Source organism: Eleutherodactylus coqui, chromosome 6 (genome assembly GCF_035609145.1).
Source record: "Eleutherodactylus coqui strain aEleCoq1 chromosome 6, aEleCoq1.hap1, whole genome shotgun sequence".
NCBI lineage: Eukaryota > Metazoa > Chordata > Amphibia > Anura > Eleutherodactylidae > Eleutherodactylus > Eleutherodactylus coqui.
The window spans coordinates 44418173-44440624 of NC_089842.1; the positions used below are offsets into that span (position 1 = coordinate 44418173).

The 22452-nt window shown below is 47.4% G+C and overlaps 1 protein-coding gene across 1 annotated transcript; it reads left to right on the plus strand.

Annotated features, from left to right (window-relative positions):
• The first annotated feature begins 3109 nt into the window (after nt 1–3109).
• Nucleotides 3110–21569, plus strand: LOC136572063 (cysteine-rich motor neuron 1 protein-like). Its single transcript, XM_066572677.1, has 4 exons — nt 3110–3452; nt 16353–16532; nt 17506–17670; nt 20482–21569. Exons 1-4 carry the CDS (start codon nt 3164–3166, stop codon nt 20733–20735), a joined length of 888 nt encoding a protein of 295 aa, XP_066428774.1. The 5' UTR covers nt 3110–3163; the 3' UTR covers nt 20736–21569.
• The last annotated feature ends 883 nt before the right edge of the window (nt 21570–22452 follow it).

The following is a 22452-nucleotide window of genomic DNA, read 5'->3' on the forward strand; positions in this document are numbered from 1 at the left end:
AGGTTGCTGAGAGCCTGGAGATGTCACGAGGGGCTGCAGTATGCGGTTACTAGTCACGTGATTGCCGTTATCCAATGGATAATGGTGATCACGTAAAAGTTTTTAAAACAGGGGAAGTTTCATCTCTCCTCACCGATGCAATCTGTGAGAGGAGATGAAACATCTTCCTGGAGGCCTCCGTATTTGGACCCTGACACAATCATTCTCCATGGACCATCGCAGCTTCTGCGCTTGCGCCTGCCAACAAAATGCTGGACACATTTGCAGGAGTCAGAGAGCCTGGGAAACTTAAAGCCTCCTTGCTCTCGGCGACCAACGAAAAAGGAAGCGATCTACCTTAGGCCAGTCTCACGTGACCGGATAGGAATTACGGATTCCACATGCGTTTGATCCGCGGTAATATGCGGACCAATCAAATGCACGGATTACACAATTCCCCTCACATTAGCGGGTTGGAATGACATAAGCCACTGAATGTTCGCAGAAAACAGAATGCAGCATGTTCTATTTTACCGCGGATATCCGCAACATAGAGCCCATTGTGCTCCATGGTCGCAGATATACCCGCAGCCCAAACGCAACTACATTGTATACAGGTTACGGGTACCTGTGTCATCGATAAGCTATGGCAGGGGAAATATAAACAAGAAAAGGTGTACTGCACATGACCGCCCGTGTAAGTACGCAGTTATGCGCAGTACATTACACGGCCGTACGCAGGGTCACAGCCAGAATTACAGCTGAGATCTGCTGCGGGCCTTCACAAGTGGATTCTACAGACAGCTGCGTGAGCCCGGCATTATTCAGATCACTACCTATAATACGTAATTTACAAGAAGCCCCGGGAACGCTCGCCTTCCTGCAGTTTCAGGAGCAGATTGTTGAGCGCCTTCTGTGTGAGACCGCCGCACCTCCGCAAGATTACGAAGCCTCACAGAGCGCCACTTTTTACACCCCATCCCCGCCGCTGAGGTCAAGAAATGCTGCCCAAAAAGCATGAGAGGAGGAGGGGGGATACCGGTTTTATTTCCCCCTTGTGCCCATCTAAAACAGGCCTCCGTAATTACCCCTGTCTTCGGACACACAACACAGTTTACATTATTAACTTTATCTAAGATTAAGGGAACGTCAAAAAGTGCACGAAGGGGGGGGGGGGGATTATTTTTAGGGAGTCAATTTTTTTTTCTGCACAAGTGAGCAATGGGGCCTGGAATTTATTAAGTTGTGCCCTGAAATCCAACGGGTGTTCCCTGTATTATAAGCCTAGCCATGTGTCCTGTAAGTAGATTAGGGCCACAATGGGTATGCTTCTGAACACGGGACAAATGGGTATTCATTTTGGGGTGAAAATCTTCATTCATGTCTGCTGTACAAAAAAAACCCTGTTTTTAAAATGACACAATTGCCCCCAAAAATGAAAATTGAAATTATTTCTTTCTGCTTTGCTTAGATTCATTCAAATACTGTGGGGTCAAAATACGCAGCACACCCCTAGATGAATTTGTTAAGGGGTCAGGTTTTCAAAATGGCGTGAATTGTGGGGGTTCTCAATAGTTTTTGCCGCTCAATAGCTCTACAAGTGGGCAATGGGGCCTGAAATACCTTCAAGCAAAATGTCTGTTTTGAAAACCACCGGCAGCTCCTTTCATTTTGTGCCCCGTTGTGCATACAGACCTAAAATTAAGGCTACAATGGGTATGTTTCAGAATGCTGTTGGTTTAGCTCACTCCAGTACTGAATTCAGATCTACACTGCTCAGTACTGCTTAATAATATCTCACTTATGCTTCTTTTCTCTATATGACAGATAATAACCAGCCTTTGTGTGCTTTATTTAATGCCAAAGCACATATCTTATCATCTTAAAAAAGGTTGTCCAGCTCTAAATAATGGACGACCTTTTCTCAAGAAAAGCCATCAATAGTTGATCGGCAGAGGTCTGCTTTCTAGGTTCCTCGCCAATCAGCTGATCATCGAACCCCTATGTCAGTATAAAGAGCCAGCAGTACAAAGCTCTGTACATACTCCAGTGGTTCGGCATGGTATTGCTGACCAAATTCCCCTTCACTTCAATGGGAACTGCCTGCAATACATTACCGCCCACTGTATTGTGTACAGAGCTGTGTGCTTCCAGCTCCACTGCTCCATTGAGGATAGGTCATCAATCATTTAAAGTTGGACAAGGCCTTTAATTGAAACACCCTTTGTCAATTAGTTCCTGTAGAATTCATTAAAGGGGTTGTCCCGCGCCGAAACGGGTTTTTTTTTTTTTCAACCCCCCCCCATTCGGCGCGAGACAACCCCGATGCAGGGACCTAAAGAAAGCTTACCGGAGCGCTTACCTTAATCCCCGCGCTCCGGTGACTTCTATACTTACCGGTGAAGATGGCCGCCGGGATCCTCTTCCTCCGTGGACCGCAGCTCTTCTGTGCGGTCCATTGCCGATTCCAGCCTCCTGATTGGCTGGAATCGGCACGTGACGGGGCGGAGCTACACGGAGCCGGCATTCTGCACGAGCGGCTCCATTGAAGAGAGCAGAAGACCCGGACTGCGCAAGCGCGGCTAATTTGGCCATCGGAGGGCGAAAATTAGTCGGCTCCATGGGAACGAGGACCCTAGCAACGGAGCAGGTAAGTAAAAAACTTTTTATAACTTCTGTATGGCTCATAATTAATGCACAATGTACATTACAAAGTGCATTAATATGGCCATACAGAAGTGTATAGACCCACTTGCTGCCGCGGGACAACCCCTTTAACACAGTCATTGAGGATGTCAATGTGCTCAATGAAAGACCTGAAGGATATAACTGCTTATGTGTGATTATTTTAGTTAAATTGTGTTTGTCTATAATTGTGACTTCGATAACCATCAGACCACATTTTATAAGTAATCAGTGCAGAAGAACAGCTAATTCCAAAGGATTCACTTACTTTCACTTGCATCTGTATTTTTCCAGCAAATATTCTTTAAAACACATTTGCACTGTGTTCCCTCTTGTTTGCTCGGGCTATTTGGCGCCCCCTGGGGTGTTTACTGTACTCTCTATTATGCAATGACACATATGCTGTTTTTTAGTCCAAAAGTTTCACTCATAGGAACGAGCGAGAAGCCTCATACCAGCAGAGACAAAGCTCCAGTGCGCTTGTATCACCTTGGGGACAATGACATTGGTTTTGTTTTTCTTGTTTTTTTCTCCATACTTTTTCCAGCCTGCGCAGACAGCGTACAACTGCACAGCATGCGAAAAAAGAAAGTGTCCACCAATGATACCTCCCTGCCCTGGGAATGAAGCCATAGACCCATGTGGGTGCTGTCATCACTGTGCGAAGCAAGAAGGAGACATCTGTGGAGGCCCAGACTGGGAAATTGGCTATTGCGATGGTAACCGTAAATGTGCTACTATCAATGGCACAGGGCTGGTAGAAATCCCAGACTTTGGAGTATGTAAAGGTAAGTTTATCATAATGGTGTTTTAAAACAAGGACATGTAGACAAGGGGGTAAATACCACAGTGACAGACCATATGGCTACCATGGGGTACCTTCTTTCCTTACCATTTTGAAATACCCTACTAAGGGATTCTTAGTCAATAGAGCGAAGAGTCCACATTAAGGACCTCACTCAATAGCTGTTGGTGTTCCAAAGACCATCTCTTGCTCTGGACGGCCCGCTGATTTCACTGGGAACCTTTCTTGCCAGCTTCCCTCACAGTTATAATTATCCCCTTAAGGACATGCTTTTTTTTAAGTCCTAAGGACTAGAGATGAGCGAGCACACTCGTCCGAGCTTGATGCTCGTTCGAGTATTAGGGTGTTCGAGATGCTCGTTACTCGAGACGAGTACCACGCGGCACTCGACTCCATTACATTTCCTTCCCTGAGAAATTTGCGCCCTTTTCTGGCCAATAGAAAGACAGGGAAGGCATTACAACTTCCTCCTGTGATGTTCCAGCCCTATCCCACCCCCCTGCAGTGAGTGGCTGGCGAGATCAGGTGTCACCGGAGTATTTAAAGCGGTCCCGCCCGCGGCTCGCCACAGATGCACACTAAGAGAGATGAGGGACAGTGCTGCTGATGCTGCTGCTGCTATAGGGACAGTGTTAGCGTCTTCACGAACCACAACGGCCCTTCTTAGGGCCACAGCTCACCTATTGCATTACTGTTGTGGCTGCTGTGAGCAGTTTTGCACCAATTTTTTTTTTTATGTATATCGAGCGTGCAGGCTGTAGCGTTCTCAGGCTGCAGTCTGTACTTGAGTATAGGAGCAGTATTGGTCAGGCAGGGACAGTGGTAGTGTAGAATCCTGTCTACAAGTACCCCAACGGTTCTTCTTAGGGCAACCTGCGACCGTGTGCATTGAACTCCGTGGTTGCTGGGAGTTGTAGTACCTCTGCATTGCACAGCCAAGCCTGCGTGCAGCCTTCATTTAGAAATATATTTCTGTCCGCACTTCGCGTAGCGTCACTGCAGTCTGCCTCTGTACGCCAAGAAACCGCACATTTTCTACAACGCTCTGTTATACGTGTGCTGTCTCAGACGTTCACGGTCTGCCCGACGCCCATAGATTGAAAGTGCAATACACACTGCCTAGCCTCAGGCTGCATTGCAGAGTAAAATAAGGAGATTTTTAAAAAATTTCCTTTTTACGCCGTACGGTTACCCAGTGCCTGGGCCTGCGTGGCCTGTGGGACTTTATGTCCATCCAAACTGCATAGTTCACAGCTAGGCCTAAATGCAGCCTTCCTTATAATTTATCTCTGGCTTCATTTAGCATTATATTACCGCTGGCAGCCACCAACTGCGCGGCAATAATTCACAAACATTTTTACACTGCTCTGTCTTTGCTCGATTCTTAATCCAGCATGCTGAGGGGTAGGGGCAGAGGACATGGACACGGTCACGGCTGAGGACGCGGAGTCCCAAGTCAGGGTGTGGGCATAGGACGAGTTCCTGGTCCAGGTGAATCGCAGCCGGCTGCTGCGGGAGTAGGAGAGAGGACAGTTTCTGGGATCCCCAGCTTCATATCGCAATTTTTGGGTCCACGTCGTAGACCTTTATTAAAAAATGAGCATTGTGAGCAGGTCCTGTCGTGGATGGCAGAAAGTGCATCCAGCAATCTATCGACCACCCAGTCTTCTACGCCGTCCACTGCTGCAACTCTGAATCCCCTCGCTGCTGCTCCTCCTTCCTCCCAGCCTCCTCACTCCATGAAAATGACACATTCTGAGGAGCAGGCAGACTCCCAGGAACTGTTCTCGGGCCCCTGCCCAGATTGGGCAGCAATGGTTCCTCTCCCACTGGAGGAGTTTGTCGTGACCGATGCCCAACCTTTAGAAAGTTCCCGGGGTCCAGGGGATGAGGCTGGGGACTTCCGGCAACTGTCTCAAGAGCTTTCAGTGGGTGAGGAGGACGATGACGATGAGACACAGTTGTCTATCAGTGAGGTAGTAGTGAGGGCAGTAAGTCCGAGGGAGGAGCGCACAGAGGATTCGGAGGAAGGGCCGCTGGACGATGAGGTGACTGACCCCACCTGGTGTGATAAGCCAACTGAGGACAGGTCTTCAGAGGGGGAGGCAATTGCAGCCGCAGGACAGGTTGGAAGAGGCAGTGGGGTGGCCAGGGGTAGAGGCAGGGCAACAGCGACTAATTCACCAGCTGTTTCCCAAAGCACCCCCTCGCGCCAAGCCACCGTGCAGAGGCCAAGGTACTCTAAGGTGTGGCAGTTTTTCACTGAGACGGCGGACAACCAACGAACAGTGGTGTGCAACCTTTGTCGCGCCAAGATCAGCCGGGGAGCCACCACCACCAGCATGCGCAGGCATATGATGGCCAAGCACCTCACAAGGTGGGACGAAGGCCGTTCACCGCCTCCAGCTTGCGCCACTGCCTCTCCCCCTGGGCCCCAACCTGCCACTGAGATCCAACCCCACTCTCAGGACACAGGCACTACCGTCTCCCGGCCTGCACCCACACCCTCACCTCCGCTGTCCTCGGCCCCATCCAGCAATGTCTCTCAACGCAGCGTCCAGCTGTCGCTAAGAGAATCGTTGGAGCGAAAGCGCAAATATGCCGCCATGCACCCGCACGCTCAAGCTTTAAATGTCCACATAGCCAAATTGATCAGCCTGGAGATGCTCCCCTACAGGCTGGTGGAAACTGAGGCGTTCAAAAACATGATGGCGGCGGCAGCCCCGCGCAACTCAGTCCCCAGTCGCCACTATTTTTCACGGTGTGCCGTCCCAGCCCTGCATGACCACGTCTCACGCAACATCGTACGCGCCCTCACCAACTCGGTTTCTGCCAGGGTCCACTTAACAACGGACACGTGGAAGAGCACAGGCGGACAGGGCCACTATGTCTCCCTGACGGCCCATTGGGTGAATTTAGTGGAGGCTGGGACCGCTCATGTACTACCATCCCCCAGAATTGCGGGCCCCAGATCGATGCTGGTATCTGCGGCGGTGTATGCCACCTCCACTAAACCTTCCTCCTCCTCCTCCTCCTCCAACGCAACCGCTACTTCGCAATCAAGACTTGTCAGCAGCAGCACGTCGCCAGCAGTCGGTGTCGCGCGGCAGCACAGCGGTGGGCAAGCGTCAGCAGGCCGTGCTGAAACTACTCAGCTTAGGAGAGAAGAGGCACACGGCCCACGAACTGTTGCACGGTCTGACAGAGCAGACCGACCGCTGGCTTTCGCCACTGAGCCTCCAACCGGGCATGGTCGTGTGTGACAACGGCCGTAACCTGGTGGCGGCTCTGCAGCTCGGCAGCCTCACGCACGTGCCATGCCTGGCCCACGTCTTTAATATGGTGGTTCAGCGGTTTCTGAAAGGCTACCCACACTTGTCAGAGCTCCTCGGCAAGGTGCGCCGGGTCAGCGCACATTTCCGCAAGTCCAACACGGATGCTGCCACCCTGCGCACCCTGCAACATCGGTTTAATCTGCCAGTGCACCGACTGCTTTGCGACGTGCCCACACGGTGGAACTCTACGCTTCACATATTGTCCCGGCTGTATGAGCAGCGTAGAGCTATATTGGAATACCAACTCCAACATGGGTGGCGAAGTGGGAGTCAGCCTCCTCAATTCTTTACAGAGGAGTGGGCCTGAATGGCAGATATCTGCCAGGTCCTTGGAAACTTTGAGGAGTCCACCCTGATGGTGAGCGGCAATGCTGCAATCATTAGTGTCACCATTCCCCTGCATTGCCTCTTGAGAAGTTCCCTGCAAAGCATAAAGGCTGATGCTTTGCGGGCGGAAACGGAGGCGGGGGAAGCCAGTATGTCGCTGGATAGTCAGAGCACTCTCATGTCTATATCTCAGCGCGTGGAGGAGGAGGCGAAGGAGCCTGGGGAGGAAGAGACAGTTGGGCCCACTGCAGAGGGTGCCCATGCAGCTTGCCTCTCATCCATTCAGCGTGTATGGCCTGAGGAGGAGGAGGAGGATACTCAAAGTGATCGTCCTAGTGAGGACAGCCATATGTTGCGTACAGGTACCCTGGCACACATGGCAGACTTTATGTTAGCATGCCTTTCTCGTGACCCTCGTGTTAGACACATTCTGGCCACTACAGATTACTGGGTGTACATACTGCTTCACGCACGGTATAAGGAGAACCTTTCCACTCTCATACCCGAAGAGGAAAGGGGTTTGAGAGTGATGCAATACCACAGGGCCCTGGTGGACAAACTGATGGTAAACTTCCCATCTGACAGCGCTAGTGGCAGAAGGCACAGTTCCGAGGGCCACATAGAAGGGGAGGCGCGGAGATCAGGCAGCATGTTCAGCGCAGGCAGGGGAACACTCTCCAAGGCCTTTGCCAACTTTATGGCTCCCCAGCAAGACTGTCTCACACCTCCCCAGTCCAGGCTGAGTCGAAGGGAACACTGTAAGAAGATGGTGAGGGAGTACGCAGCCGATCGTACCACCGTCCTCCGTGACGCCTCTGCTCCGTACAACTACTGGGTGTCAAAGCTGGACACGTGGCCCGAACTTGCGCTGTATGCCCTGGAGGTGTTGGCGTGCCCTGCGGCTAGCGTTTTGTCAGAGAGGGTGTTTAGTGCAGCTGGGGGAATCATCATGGACAAGCGTACCCGCCTGTCAACTGACAGCGCCGACAGACTTACACTCATAAAGATGAACAAAGCCTGGATTTACCCAGACTTCTCTTCTCCACCAGCGGACAGCAGCGCTACCTAAAGAACTTTGTCAATCTGTGTATGCTATTCGTCCTCCTCCTTTGGCTCCTCCTCCTGAAACCTCTCGTAATCACCGCGAATGGGCAATTTTTCTGTGGGCCAAAAGGCTCATATAACTTTTCTAAATAATATTTATCTGTTTCAATTCTCATTAAAACCTTGAAACTTCCACCTGAACCAGTTGTTTTTTAGACTGGGTTGCCTCCAGGCCTAGTTAAAAATTAAGCCACAGTACGCTAAGCAATTAATGGGTTTCACCTGCCCCCTGGGTTGGGCATGGGCAATTTTTCTGGGGTACATTTGTACTGTCGGTACAACAATTTTCAGGGCCTCGCCTACAATGTAATCAAAGTAATTTTTATGGGCTTCGCCTGCACTCATGGTACACCACTGTGTCTGGAGTTGGCCTACACATTTGCTACAGAAATGTAACTCTGTTCTGCCTACCTATACTTCTGCCACAGCAATGCTACAGGGGTCTGACTATACTTTAGCAACAGAAATGTTACTTCGGTCTGCCGATACTTCTGCTCCTGAAATGTTACCTTGGTTGGTGTATACTGTTACTACTGTAATTTTACTAATACTGGGCTCTGCCCATAATGCTTCAACGGAAATGTTACTGGGGCAGGTCTATACTGCTATAACAAAAATGTAACTAATAGTGGGCTTTGCCAATACTGCTTCTACGTTACTGTTGCTGGGGCCTGTCTATACTCCTACTACTGAAATCTTACCAATACTATGCTCTCCCTACACTGCTACCAGGGAAATGTGAATCTGCTGCTTTGTCCCTACTGCTTCTATGTTACTGTTGCTGGGGCCTGTCTATACTCCTACTACTGAAATCGTACCAATACTATGCTCTCCCTACACTGCTGCCAGGGAAATGTGAATCTGCTGCTTTGTCCATACTGCTTCTACGTTGCTGTTGCTGGGGCCTGTCTATACTCCTACTACTGAAATCTTACCAATACTACGCTCTCCCTACACTGCTGCCAGGGAAATGTGAATCTGCTGCTTTGTCCCTACTGCTTCTATGTTACTGTTGCTGGGGCCTGTCTATACTCCTACTACTGAAATCATACCAATACTATGCTCTCCCTACACTGCTGCCAGGGAAATGTGAATCTGCTGCTTTGTCTCCACTGCTTCTACGTTACTGTTGCTGGGGCCTGTCTATACTCCTACTACTGAAATCTTACCAATACTACACTCTCCCTACACTGCTGCCAGGGAAATGTGAATCTGCTGCTTTGCCCATACTGCTTCTACGTTACTGTTACTGGGGTCTGTCTATACTGATACTACTGAAATGTTAATGGGGTCTGTGTATACTGCTGCAAATGAAATGTTAGTGGGGTCTGTCGTCACTGCTGCCAATCAAATGTTACAGGGGCTTGTGCATACTCTTACCGCTGAAATGTTACTAATTCTCGGCTCTGCCTATAATGCTGCTACTGCAATGTTACAGGGTTGTGGAAACGGAGGCTTCCCAAAGACATGATGGTGGTGAGGCCACGCTACTAGGTTCCACAGGCGCGCCAACTTTTCAGCGACGTGGTCACTGGGAAGGTGCATATAACCACGGACACGGGGACAGGACACGTACTGCCTCAAAAACTTTCCCCTCCTCCTCCTCCAACTATGAAAACATTCTTGGCCGAAGCCCACCTGCATGTAATCTGACGTTAGCTTTGCTGTCCAGGGCACTGCAATGGGATATATTTATGTACCGCCGGTGGCTTCCTGGGACCCACCCATGCTGTCGGTCCACACGGAGTTGTAACTGCATGTGTCTACTTATAAAGAACCCCAGTCTGACTGGGGCATGCAGTGTGGGCCGAGGCCCACCTGCATTTAATCGGACGTTAGCTCTGCTGTCCAGGGCACTGCAATGGGATTTATTTATGTACCGCCGGTGGGTTCCAGGGAGCCACCCATGCTGTGGGTCCACAGGGACTTCCCATAGGGGATTTGTACCTGCCTGTGTCTATGAATTAAAAACCCCGGTCAGGTTGGGGCATGCAGTGTGGGCCGAAGCCCACCTGCATGTAATCTGACGTTAGCTTTGCTGTCCAGGGCACTGCAATGGGATATATTTATGTACCGCCGGTGGCTTCCTGGGACCCACCCATGCTGTCGGTCCACACGGAGTTGTAACTGCATGTGTCTACTTATAAAGAACCCCAGTCTGACTGGGGCATGCAGTGTGGGCCGAGGCCCACCTGCATTTAATCGGACGTTAGCTCTGCTGCCCAGGGCACTGCAATGGGGTTTATTTATGTACCGCCGGTGGGTTCCTGGCACCCACCCATGCTGTCGGTCCATACGGACTGCACATTAGTGAGTTGTACCTGCCTGTGTCTATGTATTAAAAACCCCGGTCTTACTGGGGAATGCAGTGTGGGCCGAAGCCCACCTGCATTTAATCTGACGTTACCTCAGCTGTGCTGGGCATTGCAATGGGATATATTTATGTACCGCCGGTGGCTTCCTGGGACCCTCCCATGCTGTCGGTCCACACGGACTTCACAATAGGGAGTTGTACCTGCCTGTGTCTATTTATAAAAAAACTCCAGTCTGACTGGGGCATGCAGTATGGGCCGAAGCCCACCTGCATTTAATCTGACGTTAGCTCTGCTGTCCAGGGCACTGCAATGGGATATATTTATGTACCGCCGGTGGGTTCCAGGGAGCCACCCATGCTGTGGGTGCACACGGAATTCCCATTGCGAAGTTGTACCTGCCTGTGACTATTTATAAAAAAAACCCGGTCTGACTGGGGCATGCACTGTGGGCCGAAGCCCACCTGAATTTAATCTGACGTTAGCTCTACTATCCGGGGTACTGCATTGGGACAAACTACAGGAGCAATACAGCGCTAATGAGACGTGCACAGCTACGCTAGCATAGGAGTCCGCTGTAGACCCGTGATTGCTGAGGGTTTGTGCAGAAGCCTATGTCCTCGGTGCAGTGAAAGTCCGCTTCCTGCCTAGGATTGCTGAAGCTGTGGGACGAGGCCTATGCCGTGGGCGCGGTGCAAGTCTGCCATGTTTGGCCGCTCAGATCAATTTTTTGTTCATGTCTTGGGCTTCCTAGGACCCCCCTATGCTGCTGGTGCAAACTTAGTTCCCATTGCGGTGTTTGACCTGTCTGGCACAAAGGCACTGACTGCCTTGGGTAGGGGGCAGAGCGCAGATGGCTTTCCCCTTCCAGTGTGGATTGAGCTATGCGATACCTTGACAGAATGAATACTGTGTGGCACATGGATTTCCCATTGCTATGCCCACGTTTGCAGCTCCTGACGGAGGTGGCACAGGATTGGATTTCTCATTGCTTCTGTACAGCATTGTGGGTTATCGCCCCGCCCCTTTTAAAGAGGGTCGCTGCCTGGCCCTGTCCACCCTCTGCATTGTGTGCCTCCGGTTCCTCCTCATGGCAGACGCACTTATAAATAGACATGAGGGTGGTGTGGCTATGAGGCCAGCGTGTGGCATGAGGGCAGCTGAAGGCTGCGCAGGTACGCTTTGGTGTGCGCTGTGGACACTGGGTCGTGCGGGGGGGGGGGGGGGGTTGGGCAGCATGTAACCCAGGAGAAGAGGCAGGGGTGTGTCCCGCAGGCAGTGCTTGTGCTTAGTTGGCGGTAATGTGGTGCTTAGCTAAGGTGTGGCTTACTAATGAGGTTTGTCCGAAGTCAAAATTGTTAGGGGGGGGGGCCCACTCTTGCCGCTATTGTGGCTTAATAGTGGGACCTGGGAACCTGAAATGCAGCCCAGCATGTTGCCCCTCGCCTGCCCTATCCGTTTCTGTGTCGTTTCCATCACTTTCTTGGGTTTTGCAGATTTTCACCAATGAAAACCTTAGAGAGCATCGGCGATATACGAAAATCCTCGAATCGCCTATTGACTTCAATGGGGTTCGTTACTCGAAATGAACCCTTGAGCATCGCAGAAAGTTCGACTCGAGCAACAAGCACCCGAGCATTTTAGTGCTCGCTCATCTCTACTAAGGACCCAACGATTTTTGGGGGAGTTTAATCTCCACTTTTCAAAAGCCATCACTTTTCTATTTTTCCGTCAACATGGCCATTTGAGAGCTTGTTTTTTGTGTGACGAGCTGTAGTTTTAATTGCTACCATTTTCTGAGTACATTTAATGCATTGTGATCACTTTATACCAATCAAGAAGCCTCTGTGAGAACACAGTATGGGGACACAGATTGGTTTGGGATGGGCAAAGTTGTCCGACAGGGCTGTATCCTCTCACCCCTCTTGTTTAACCTATATGCAGAAGTGCAGATCATGCGGAAAATAGATGAATTGATATTAATATAGCAATTAAATGTAGGATAGCGCAAACTACCATTTTCCCCATAGCCGTGTATGGATGTGAAAGCTAGACTGCGAAAAAAGCTGATAGAAGTAGGACTGATGCGGTTGAGCTGTGGTGCTGACGAAAGCTGCTGTGTATGCCCTGGATGGTGACAGTAACAAACAGAGAACTTCTGAATCGTATAAGACCCGATATATCACTGGAGGGCAAGATGGCCGGGCTCAGACTCATGGATTTTGGCCATATAATGCGAGCAGAGTCGTTAGAGAAATTTGTAAAGCTTGGACAGATCAGTGGCAAAAGAAGACCTGACAGCCAAAGGACACGATTGCTGACACTGCCAGAGCAGATACTGGCATGTATATCACACAGCTGAAGGGAAGCAGTGCAAAACCGAAAAACATGCAGGGAGCTCGCCTTAGGGGGTCGCCGACGCTCGTGAACGACTAAACAGCTAACAACAATAGCTTTTAGTACATTTTTGTGGAGGGCAAGAAGAAGAAAAAGCTTCAATTCAACCATTGTTTTTTGGGTTTGTTTTTTTTTACAGCGTGAATGATGCAGCATTTTACATTTTTTATGCTGGTTGGTACAACTATGACAATTCCAAAATTGAAATGAAGCCCCTTTTTTTCACAAAGTCCCATAACTTTTTTATTTTTCCATCAACAGAGCTCTACAAGCACTTGTTTTTTTGCGTGATGAGCTGCAATTTCTATTGGAACCATTTTGGGGTACATATGGCTTTTATGATCACTTTTATTGTATTTTTCAGGAAGCAAAATAAAGAAAATAAGCATTTTGGTTACCTTTTTTTTTTATTTATTTTTTTTTCTGCTTTTTGTCTTGTGGGATAAATTGTGTGTTCAATTTATCATAGAGGTTGTTCAGGCCTCGGTCAGACGGGCGTTTTTTCGCGCGATCTGCGCATAAATAGAACCATTGCTTCGCAATGGCATCGGACTCATGGCCGCTTTTTATGCGGATGTCCGATAAATTATAGGACACGAGGAATCGCAGATCGCGCCTATCTGCGATTCCTTGTGTTCTATTATATGCGCTCAATGGGGCCGGCGGCAGCAGCGCCGACCCGATTGAGAACATATACTACAGAAATCATTCTCCTCTGCCACAGCTGTAACAGCTGTGGCAGAGAAGAATGATGTTCGCCCATTGAATTCAATGGAGCTGGCAATACAGCCGGCTCCATTGAATTCAATGGGCTGCGGGCGAGCGCGGGATGAATTTTCGGGAAGGGCTTAAAAATATAAGCCCTTCCCTGAAAATCATCCAAAAATGTGTAAAAATAAAAAAATATATATATACTCACCTTGTCCGTGCAGACGGAGTTCAGCTGCGGCCGGCCGGCAGTTCTCCTGAACTGCTCTGGGTAGTATTCAGCAGCCGGGGATTTAAAATCCCCGCCTGCTGAATGGGCTGCCTCTGATTGGTCACAGCCCGCACCAATCAGAGACAGCTCTCACTCACCCATTTATGAATTCATGAATGGGTGAGTGAGTGCTGCCTCTGATTGGCTCAGTGCAAGGATCAATCAATAGCTGAGAGCTGCCCCTGATTGGTCCTTGCGCTGAGCCAATCAGAGGCAGCACTCACTCACCCATTCATAAATTCATGAATGGGTGAGTGAGAGCTGCCTCTGATTGGTGAGGGCTGTGACCAATCAGAGACAGCCCATTCAGCAGGCGGGGATTTTAAATCCCCGGCTACTGGATACTACCCAGAGCAGTTCAGGAGAACTGCAGGCCGGCCGCGGCTGAACTCCGGCTGCACGGACAAGGTGAGTATATATATTTTTTTTATTTTTACACATTTTTGGATGATTTTCAGGGAAGGGCTTATATTTTTAAGCCCTTCTCGAAAATTCATCCCGCACTCACCGCCAGCCCATTGCTTTCAATGGAGCCAGCTGTATTGCCAGCTCCGTTGAATTGCAATGGGTTGGACAGCACTCCTTTGATCGGGGCCTTTTCACCGAAAACGCTGCTAGCAGCAGATTTTTCGGGCGATTTTTCGGCCCCAGCCACGCGATTTGCGGATGTGCATCCGTCATGCGATCCGCAAATCGCGGCAAAAAATGCCCGTCTGACCGAGGCCTCAGGATGCAACGATACCAAGCGTAGATGGAGTTTTTTTTTTATAACAAAGGGGATAGTGGACAAAGGAGGACTTTTTTACAACTATATTTTTTTACACTTTTTTTCTACTTTTTTTTATTTTCTTTTTACATATTTTTTATATTCCTGTAGTGGACTTGAACCAGTGAGTGCATTATTGCTATGATAATACTTTGCAGTATCTTTGTGGGGTAGCGTGCATATAAGGGGCTAAAAGTGGAGATCAGTGTTCTCACCAATCCCCGTTGTTGCAGCGGGAGGCTGGCTGTCAATCACAGCTGGACCCTGGTATGGATGGCACAGGCTTAGCTTCTCAGACCATGTCATGCACATAACATAAAAAACCCCAATAAGGTGACCTAATACTGTGCTATACATTGAGGGGAAAAGCAAGGGGAACCTGTGCGTACCCCCATGAAATATTAAAGTGCAACTAAAATAGCCACGTGGTTGGTAAACCACCTACCCGACAAGCAATGAATAACACCCAACTTGTGTCAAAAGTCATGAAATGCCAAACCCCAAAGTCCCCCAGTCACATAGAAACCTGGGTGGTATTTTTCTGTAGAAAAGGTGGTGACCCCACAGCCATGTCAAGATGTTGGCAGCTTGCTCAGAGATCCCATGCCTTCCAGTTTCTATGATACATTCAGAAATGGAGTTGACCTTACTGGAAAGGTATTTTTACTGGGAGGGCCATGGCTCCCACTGAATACAGGAAGTATGACAGAGCATCAAAGAAAATTACTGCCATAGATGGATAATCCCAACATGTTACATACATACAGATATTGGGTCCTGTTTTAGATGTGATATTGTTACGTTCACGTGGGCAAGTGAGCACCGAGCCCACACAAACGTTACCAAAGATAGGGAACACCAGGTGAAACAACCACAGATTAACCCCTTACCCTATCTTCTACAAAGGAAGATGAACAAGGACCTACCTGAGTGGAGATATCGCCCTAATATGGGGTAGCCCAGCGGTCTTTGGATCTAGGCCCTCGCTGCCCCTAGGAATTCACGCACCCATGCTAGGATGCATACAAATGCCACCACCAACAGGCACAACTGGACAGGATAAGAAGACACTCAGAGCCATAATCACACCATACAGCAGCCAATACAAAAACACTAGTAGCAGATGTTAATGCTATAAATACCAGTTATTTGTTGACATTTTTGCCAAAATATATGTTAGTGAGCCACGTCACGGCTTCCGGCAATACCGCTAGTTCTTACACTAACCAGGAATCCTGTGACATAACCAAACAAAACCACAAGACACAAACCTTTCTTGCAGTCACCACACACAACACACAGAGAGAGAATGAGAACAAAGAAACCTGAACACACCCACACCTGGGAAGACAGCTTATATGTGTACCGACCTAGAGTGATTGGCTGACTGGAGACACACCCACACCTGGGAAGACAGCTTTATGTGTACCGACCTAGAGTGATTGGCTGACTGGAAACACACACACACCTGGGAAGACAGCTTTATGTGTACTGACCTGGAGTGATTGGCTGACTGGAAACACACACAGCCAGCCAACGCAATCCCCCACACCTGAGTAGGAAAGCTCCAGAGAACCTGTAGTACCCTTGATCTCAGGAGACAGACGTGACAGGTGTAAGCTTTATAAAATGTTCATATATAATATATTTTTCTCTACTGCAGAGATGCCTGCATACAGCAAACGAGTCGACTATTTTGAAGATGATGATGAGAACTGTCCTGAGCAGCATGGCTGTTACAAAATGATGGGACACTGTGATTGTATAACTAAGCGTACATGCATACCCGACTTCCAAATGTCCAATTACGACCCTCTCGATTGTGAACCCTGGCGCGATGACCGTAAGTTTATCCATGTGCTTTGATCTTAGTAAGTACAGGGTGATGCAAAAGTCTGAACACACCTGCTTAACTGGTTTAATTATTAGAAAATTTACTTCCAATGTGTGAAAGTATTAATTAGGAAGGAGGCTACATTTTTTTGGTGGAGGAGATGTTTTGTCATCCATTTTGAAATCCGCCATATTGAAATCAGCTGAAGGGAACTGAGAGATAGAGGTCCGGTAGAATGGCCGCCAAGTTCGCAACTGTGGACTTGTATCTCTGTTTATTTACACTATTTGCTTAACCATTAACATAGCGCTGCATTTGTAGTAGAGAGGAGATGATAAAACAGTAGAAATCCTGCTGATCTTTACACCAGGCCTATAAAGGAGACAAATGTCATACCTTAAAAGGGCACTGTCTCTTATGGCCATTGCATTAAAATTATGGGGACTTCACAGATAGGTTTGCCCAGGGTCCTGAAAGCCTTATCGGTAACCAGACAACCCCTTTAATGCGCTAATTTTGATAAAATATAAACAGGGAGTGAACACAAATATGGCAACATCATACAAAAAGCATGGGATTTTAATCATTAGTACTGAGTTGCCCTTTTGACCCCTGTTTGGCTGAGAGTTTTGCCACCAAATTTCTGTTCACTTCACCTCTTGCCCTGCTCTGGGTGGTTTTGGGAAGGAGCTGGTAACAGCAGCTGAGTGGCTGAAACCCCTGACCACTTCTTCCCAGTAGCATCTGTGTCATATTACCAGTACTTAAAATCGGTCTCTACATGTCCTATTGAAATATGATTGATAATCCCGTATAACTTAAGGCATGCATTTTGTACGGTGATTCCCTATTTTTGTCCAACCCCATGCAAACAAGTCCCAGTCCAATGGTTGTACACGAACAGTTCCTCTGCTTTAAAAATACTAGAAAAAGCAAAAACCTAATTTTATTCCTCATATTTACTTTTCTCTTTCTTTTCTAGCCGGTTTGTATGATGACGACCGGGTGGTTGCGGTTGCGGTTGCAGTTGCGCCTCCCTGCACCCACTATGGCTGCAACCTTGTGGAAAACCAGTGTATTTGTGAAAGCAGCGGGTGTGACCGTACTTTTGAATTCACGAATATAAGAGATTGCTACAACGCGATAAGTATGACTAGTTCTCGACCTGATGTAAGGCCCAATGTCCACGGGCGGATTGGAATTGCGGAATCTGCATGGAGTACCTGTGTGGAAGATCCGCATTTCAAGCTGCCCATAGGGAAGCATGGGTGTCCACAGTGGAATTAAAGCATGCGGATTAGTTTGTCGGACCTTTTGGTCCTGAAAACAAATCTCAGCATGCTCCATTTCAGTGCGGTTCTCGCACGGACGGCTTCCATCGAGGTCAATAAAAGCCGTCTGATCCGCGGCCTGCCTGCAGCTGACACTGCGGACAAGCCGCACACACCGTGGGAAAGCAGTAGATTAAAAAAAAAATTTTGTACTGCGCATGTCTGACAGCGTGCTGTGTAGACCAGCCGCAGTACAGATGTCCCAAAAGCAGAGAGGTCCTGCACTGAGCAGGTGGTTGGACCAGATGACCCTGGAGGTCCCATCCAACTCTACCATTCAATGATGACGACGCCTGCACGCACGTGTATGCAGGGTTGACGTCCACGGGCACTGGCGGATTGCGCTGCGGGCTCCCGGCCGTGGACATGAGGCCTTAAGCGTTTTCTACAGTATATATGTATTGTGCCATTTACAAAGGGTTGGATGGGGACAGATTTTACCTTGCCTATAGCGGACTACATTCTAGAGACAGCTTGCCAGAGTGTAACGCTCATGGTGGATCTCTAATCCCTCAACTCAATATTTATTAGCGGACTGTACATTTTTATCATAAAATAAGTGACGTATTTCAGGTTCTCTTTAACCCTTAAGTAACGGGCCTATTTTGTGCCTTAAGGACCAAGGATTTTCGTTGTTGCATTGCAAGAGCCATAACCAATTGACATAACCAGGGCTTGTTTTTTTGGAGGGGACAAGTCATATTTTTTTAATGGCACCACTCTGGGGTACATATATTATGTTGTGTGACTTTTATTACATTTTTGGGGGGCGAGATAGGACAATCCCCCAGAAATTCCTCCCTTCTTTTTGAGTGGGGTGGTTACTTTTTTTTAACGTTCAGCAGTTGTTAAAAAGAAACACAATTATTTTCTTATCAGGATCCGCACGATTACTACGATACTAAATTTATATAGCTATTTTTCTTTTTTCCTACTTTTGCACAATACGGTGGTACCTCGGGATTCAAACACCTTAGCTTGTCAGTTTTTTTACTTTCGAGCAATCTCTCTCCAGACTTTTTGCTCTGATTTATGAGCAAAAACTCGGGGTACGAGCCTGCTTGCAAGTCAAAAAACTTGCAAGCTGAGGCTCAGGCAGGATCTATACTCACCTGTCGCCGGCGTTTCTTCCTCCCGATGGTCTGCGGTGCTGCTGCAGGCTGTCGCTCCCTCCTCCACGCCGACACAGAGCATTGCTTTCTGGGTGCGGTGCTTGAATGCCCTGCCTCCAGCAAGCTAAGCTCTGATTGGCTAACCCATCGCCTCTTCAGCCAATGGAAGCTGGCGCTTTTTTTACTTGCAGTTAGTTTCCCCATTGAAATGCATTGGAACACATTAATGGCATTCCAATGCATTTCAATGGGGAAAAGTGATTTGACATACAAGTTTTTTGCCTCATGAGCTCCGTCTCGGAATGGATTAAAATCGTCAAGGCACCACTGTAATAATATGTTTTTAAAGAAAAGCAGTTGTATCGCTGCATTCTAAGACCCATAACATTGGAGCTATGTCAGGGCTTGTTTTTGTGGGAGGAGTTGTAGTTTTTATTGGTACACGTAAATTTTGGATTGCGGTTTATTGCATTTATTGGGAGGCAAACAAAAGAAATATAGCAGTTCTGGCTTAATTTTTTTTAAATTATTTTTACAGCGTTCACCATACGAGATAAATGACAAAACATTTTTATTCTTTGGATTGTTACGAACATGGTAATACCTATTATGTGCTGCTTTTTTAAATTTGGAGGTGAATTTTACCAATTTAAAAAGGGATTTTTAAAACTCGATTTATAAAAAATTAAACTTAGTAAAAACATTTTTTTACATTCATTTTTAGCCCCTCAAGGGGAATTTAAGATGTAATGCGTGGTCTGCTAGGATAGTACACTGCATTACCTATGTAGTTCATTCTATTATGCCTATGACATCAGTCCATTATACTCTGCTGGAGGCGAGGTCTAGTAGGCTGAGTTACATGCTAGATATGGAGGCTTTTGTAAGGTCTCAGTCTGCTATAGGAACTAGAGATGAGAGAGCCTACTCGGCCACGCCCCTTTTTCGCCCGAGTACCACGATTTTCGAGTACTTCCGTACTCGGGCGAAAAGATTTGGGGGGCCCCCCGCCCCCCGGCGCCCCCCGAATCTTTGCACCCGAGTACTGAAGTACTCGAAAATCGCGGTGCTCGATCGAGCAATTGCTGGAAATGAGTAGATTCGCTCATTTCTAATAGGAACCCATTGCTTCAGTGGTACCTTGGGATTGCATTTCTGGGTGCCAATAAATGACAGGAAAAGCCTCTTCTTCTGTCATCTGATTACATGCTGCAGTTGCAACTGATTCTGGTATATAAGGAGTTAAACTGACAAGATCTGAGTTTTATCTGCTCTTAACAGTTAGAGCAGGAGCCTGGCTGTCAGTGACCAGGCAAGCTACTGCCTCAAAAAAATCTATGTACAGGTTGAAAGTCCATTAGTGAGATAAGTACAACGGCGTATTTGGTGCAGATTTTTGTGCATATAGATCATTTTCCCTTTTTCCGACACTCCACAAAAGTGCCTTAAAAATCATGATTCTGGTGCAAAGAGCAAGTTAAATAAGATATAATAATTTCTGTTCTTTCTTTACAGGAGAGCGGCTGTGCGCCAATGTGACTTGTCCGGAAGAAAAACCACCGAAGTGTCCGCGTGATTCTTTGGCTACAAAACCCCATACTCCTTATGGACAGTGCTGTCCTACTATACCCAGTGAATGCACGTGCAACTTCAAATTGTGCAACGACAAATGCCCAAAGGGTAGGAGAAAGGTGATGGTTTGGAAATCAGATGGGATCTCGGGAAGATGCTGCGATAAATTCCTATGTTTGTTATCAACCGAGAAATAAAAGAAGCCTAGGGCTCTTCCTAGGCCAGTCCTGGGAGGGTGAAAATTAGAATACATTAAAAGGGTTTTTTAGAGAAAACAAATAATTTTGAAAATCCTTAGCATACTGTAGAAACATTTTTAAAAAGTCATACTCTTTTTCCAATGGTACCCACATGGTCAAAGGTCCGGCGCTGCGGCATCTCACAGGTAAAGACATCACGCCAGAAGGCCTGGTGATGTCCTGTAAACCTGTGACATGGGCTTCTAGGTAGACTGTTTCCACTAACATAACCAGAGGACTTGAGTGGTGGCAAATGGGAGCAGCAAGGCAGTGGGAGCTTAGTTTATGTGCTGCACTCTGATGAGGGACAATCACCATGAAACAGCTGTCTGTGTATGGTTATTCTGCTTTGGCTTACAATTCCCAGTCATTGATATAAGTTGTTAAAAAATCTGACATTGACTTGCAGTACTGCTTCCTTCCAATAGGTGGCGCTGCAGAGGTATTGTACCATCTTCCAATTTGAATTTTATTATTTTACACACCTCATCCCTCCATTGCCCTCAATGTTAAACATGTTGGAAAACCCCTTTAACTTTTTACAGCATAATGAGAAGTTTTCAAAACTTTTTTTGTCGAAAAATTCCTTTATACACCAAGATATCTTTAGCTTTGTAGACGCCATCAATCTTTCTCACATGTATGCAAGGTTAATCCATATCCTCCAAAACCAGCTCTCACTGGATTGAAGGATAGTCTTGGGCCATCTATCAAGACCAATCTGAAGGGTTACCGTGTAGCTTCCATAATATGTTCCAGTACATTTCACCATCTGTGAGGTTTTTTACATGTAAATAAAGCTTAATTATTGTAGTAATTTCTGGAGGTTTCTGATGTATTTTGTGTTTCAAACAATTCCTTTGCATGCTCTCAAAAAATGGATGCGCTCTTGTTTATATCCAGGGAATCGGCAAACTTTCCGTTAAATTCCATTTTCTGTGTATGTGTAGACCAGAGTGTATAAAGCATGCATGGACTGGGGTAAATGTCCACTTACCTGCATCTGCTGTCAGGTGGAGGTCTGAGCTGAACACGAACAGTAAAGATGGAATCTTATTAATATTGTGCTAATTATACAGAACTATATATATCAAGATTTATTAGAAAATTGGTATCTTTCAACCTCGTTCACACATGGCGGAATTTCGCGGTAGATTTATGGGTGGATTCCGCACCAAAATCTATGACGAAATCTGGACCACTTTAGCATTCTATTGAACCCTATGAAAATCCACACCATAGTTTACACGGCACAAATTTTTTCGGAGAGATACCTTAGAGGTCCCCTGTGACTCCTGGACACTGGTGTGACAGTACCCTCTTTATACCCTCTAGTTATACCCCTGCTGGTGCGAATGCTCATCTGTGATCCTTATCTGTCCTTCACCAGCATCATAGTGGAGAATGCAGATTCTAACTATATGTAGAACCAAACATTTTCTGACCATGGAATGGTATTTTCTGCATTAGGGGATATTTAGCTGGCATAACCTGTTTCGTCCAGATAGCGCAGTCATACAACTGCATCTTCAAGGCATGATGGGCTTCAATCAAGAATTTTTTTTATTACCAGATATAGAATGTACATTATTAAGAGTTCAAATCAGGATTGAGTACTTTCAAGCACGGCCAAGTCCTTTCAGGCATCTTCTTGCAAATCAGTTAAAGTGACCCT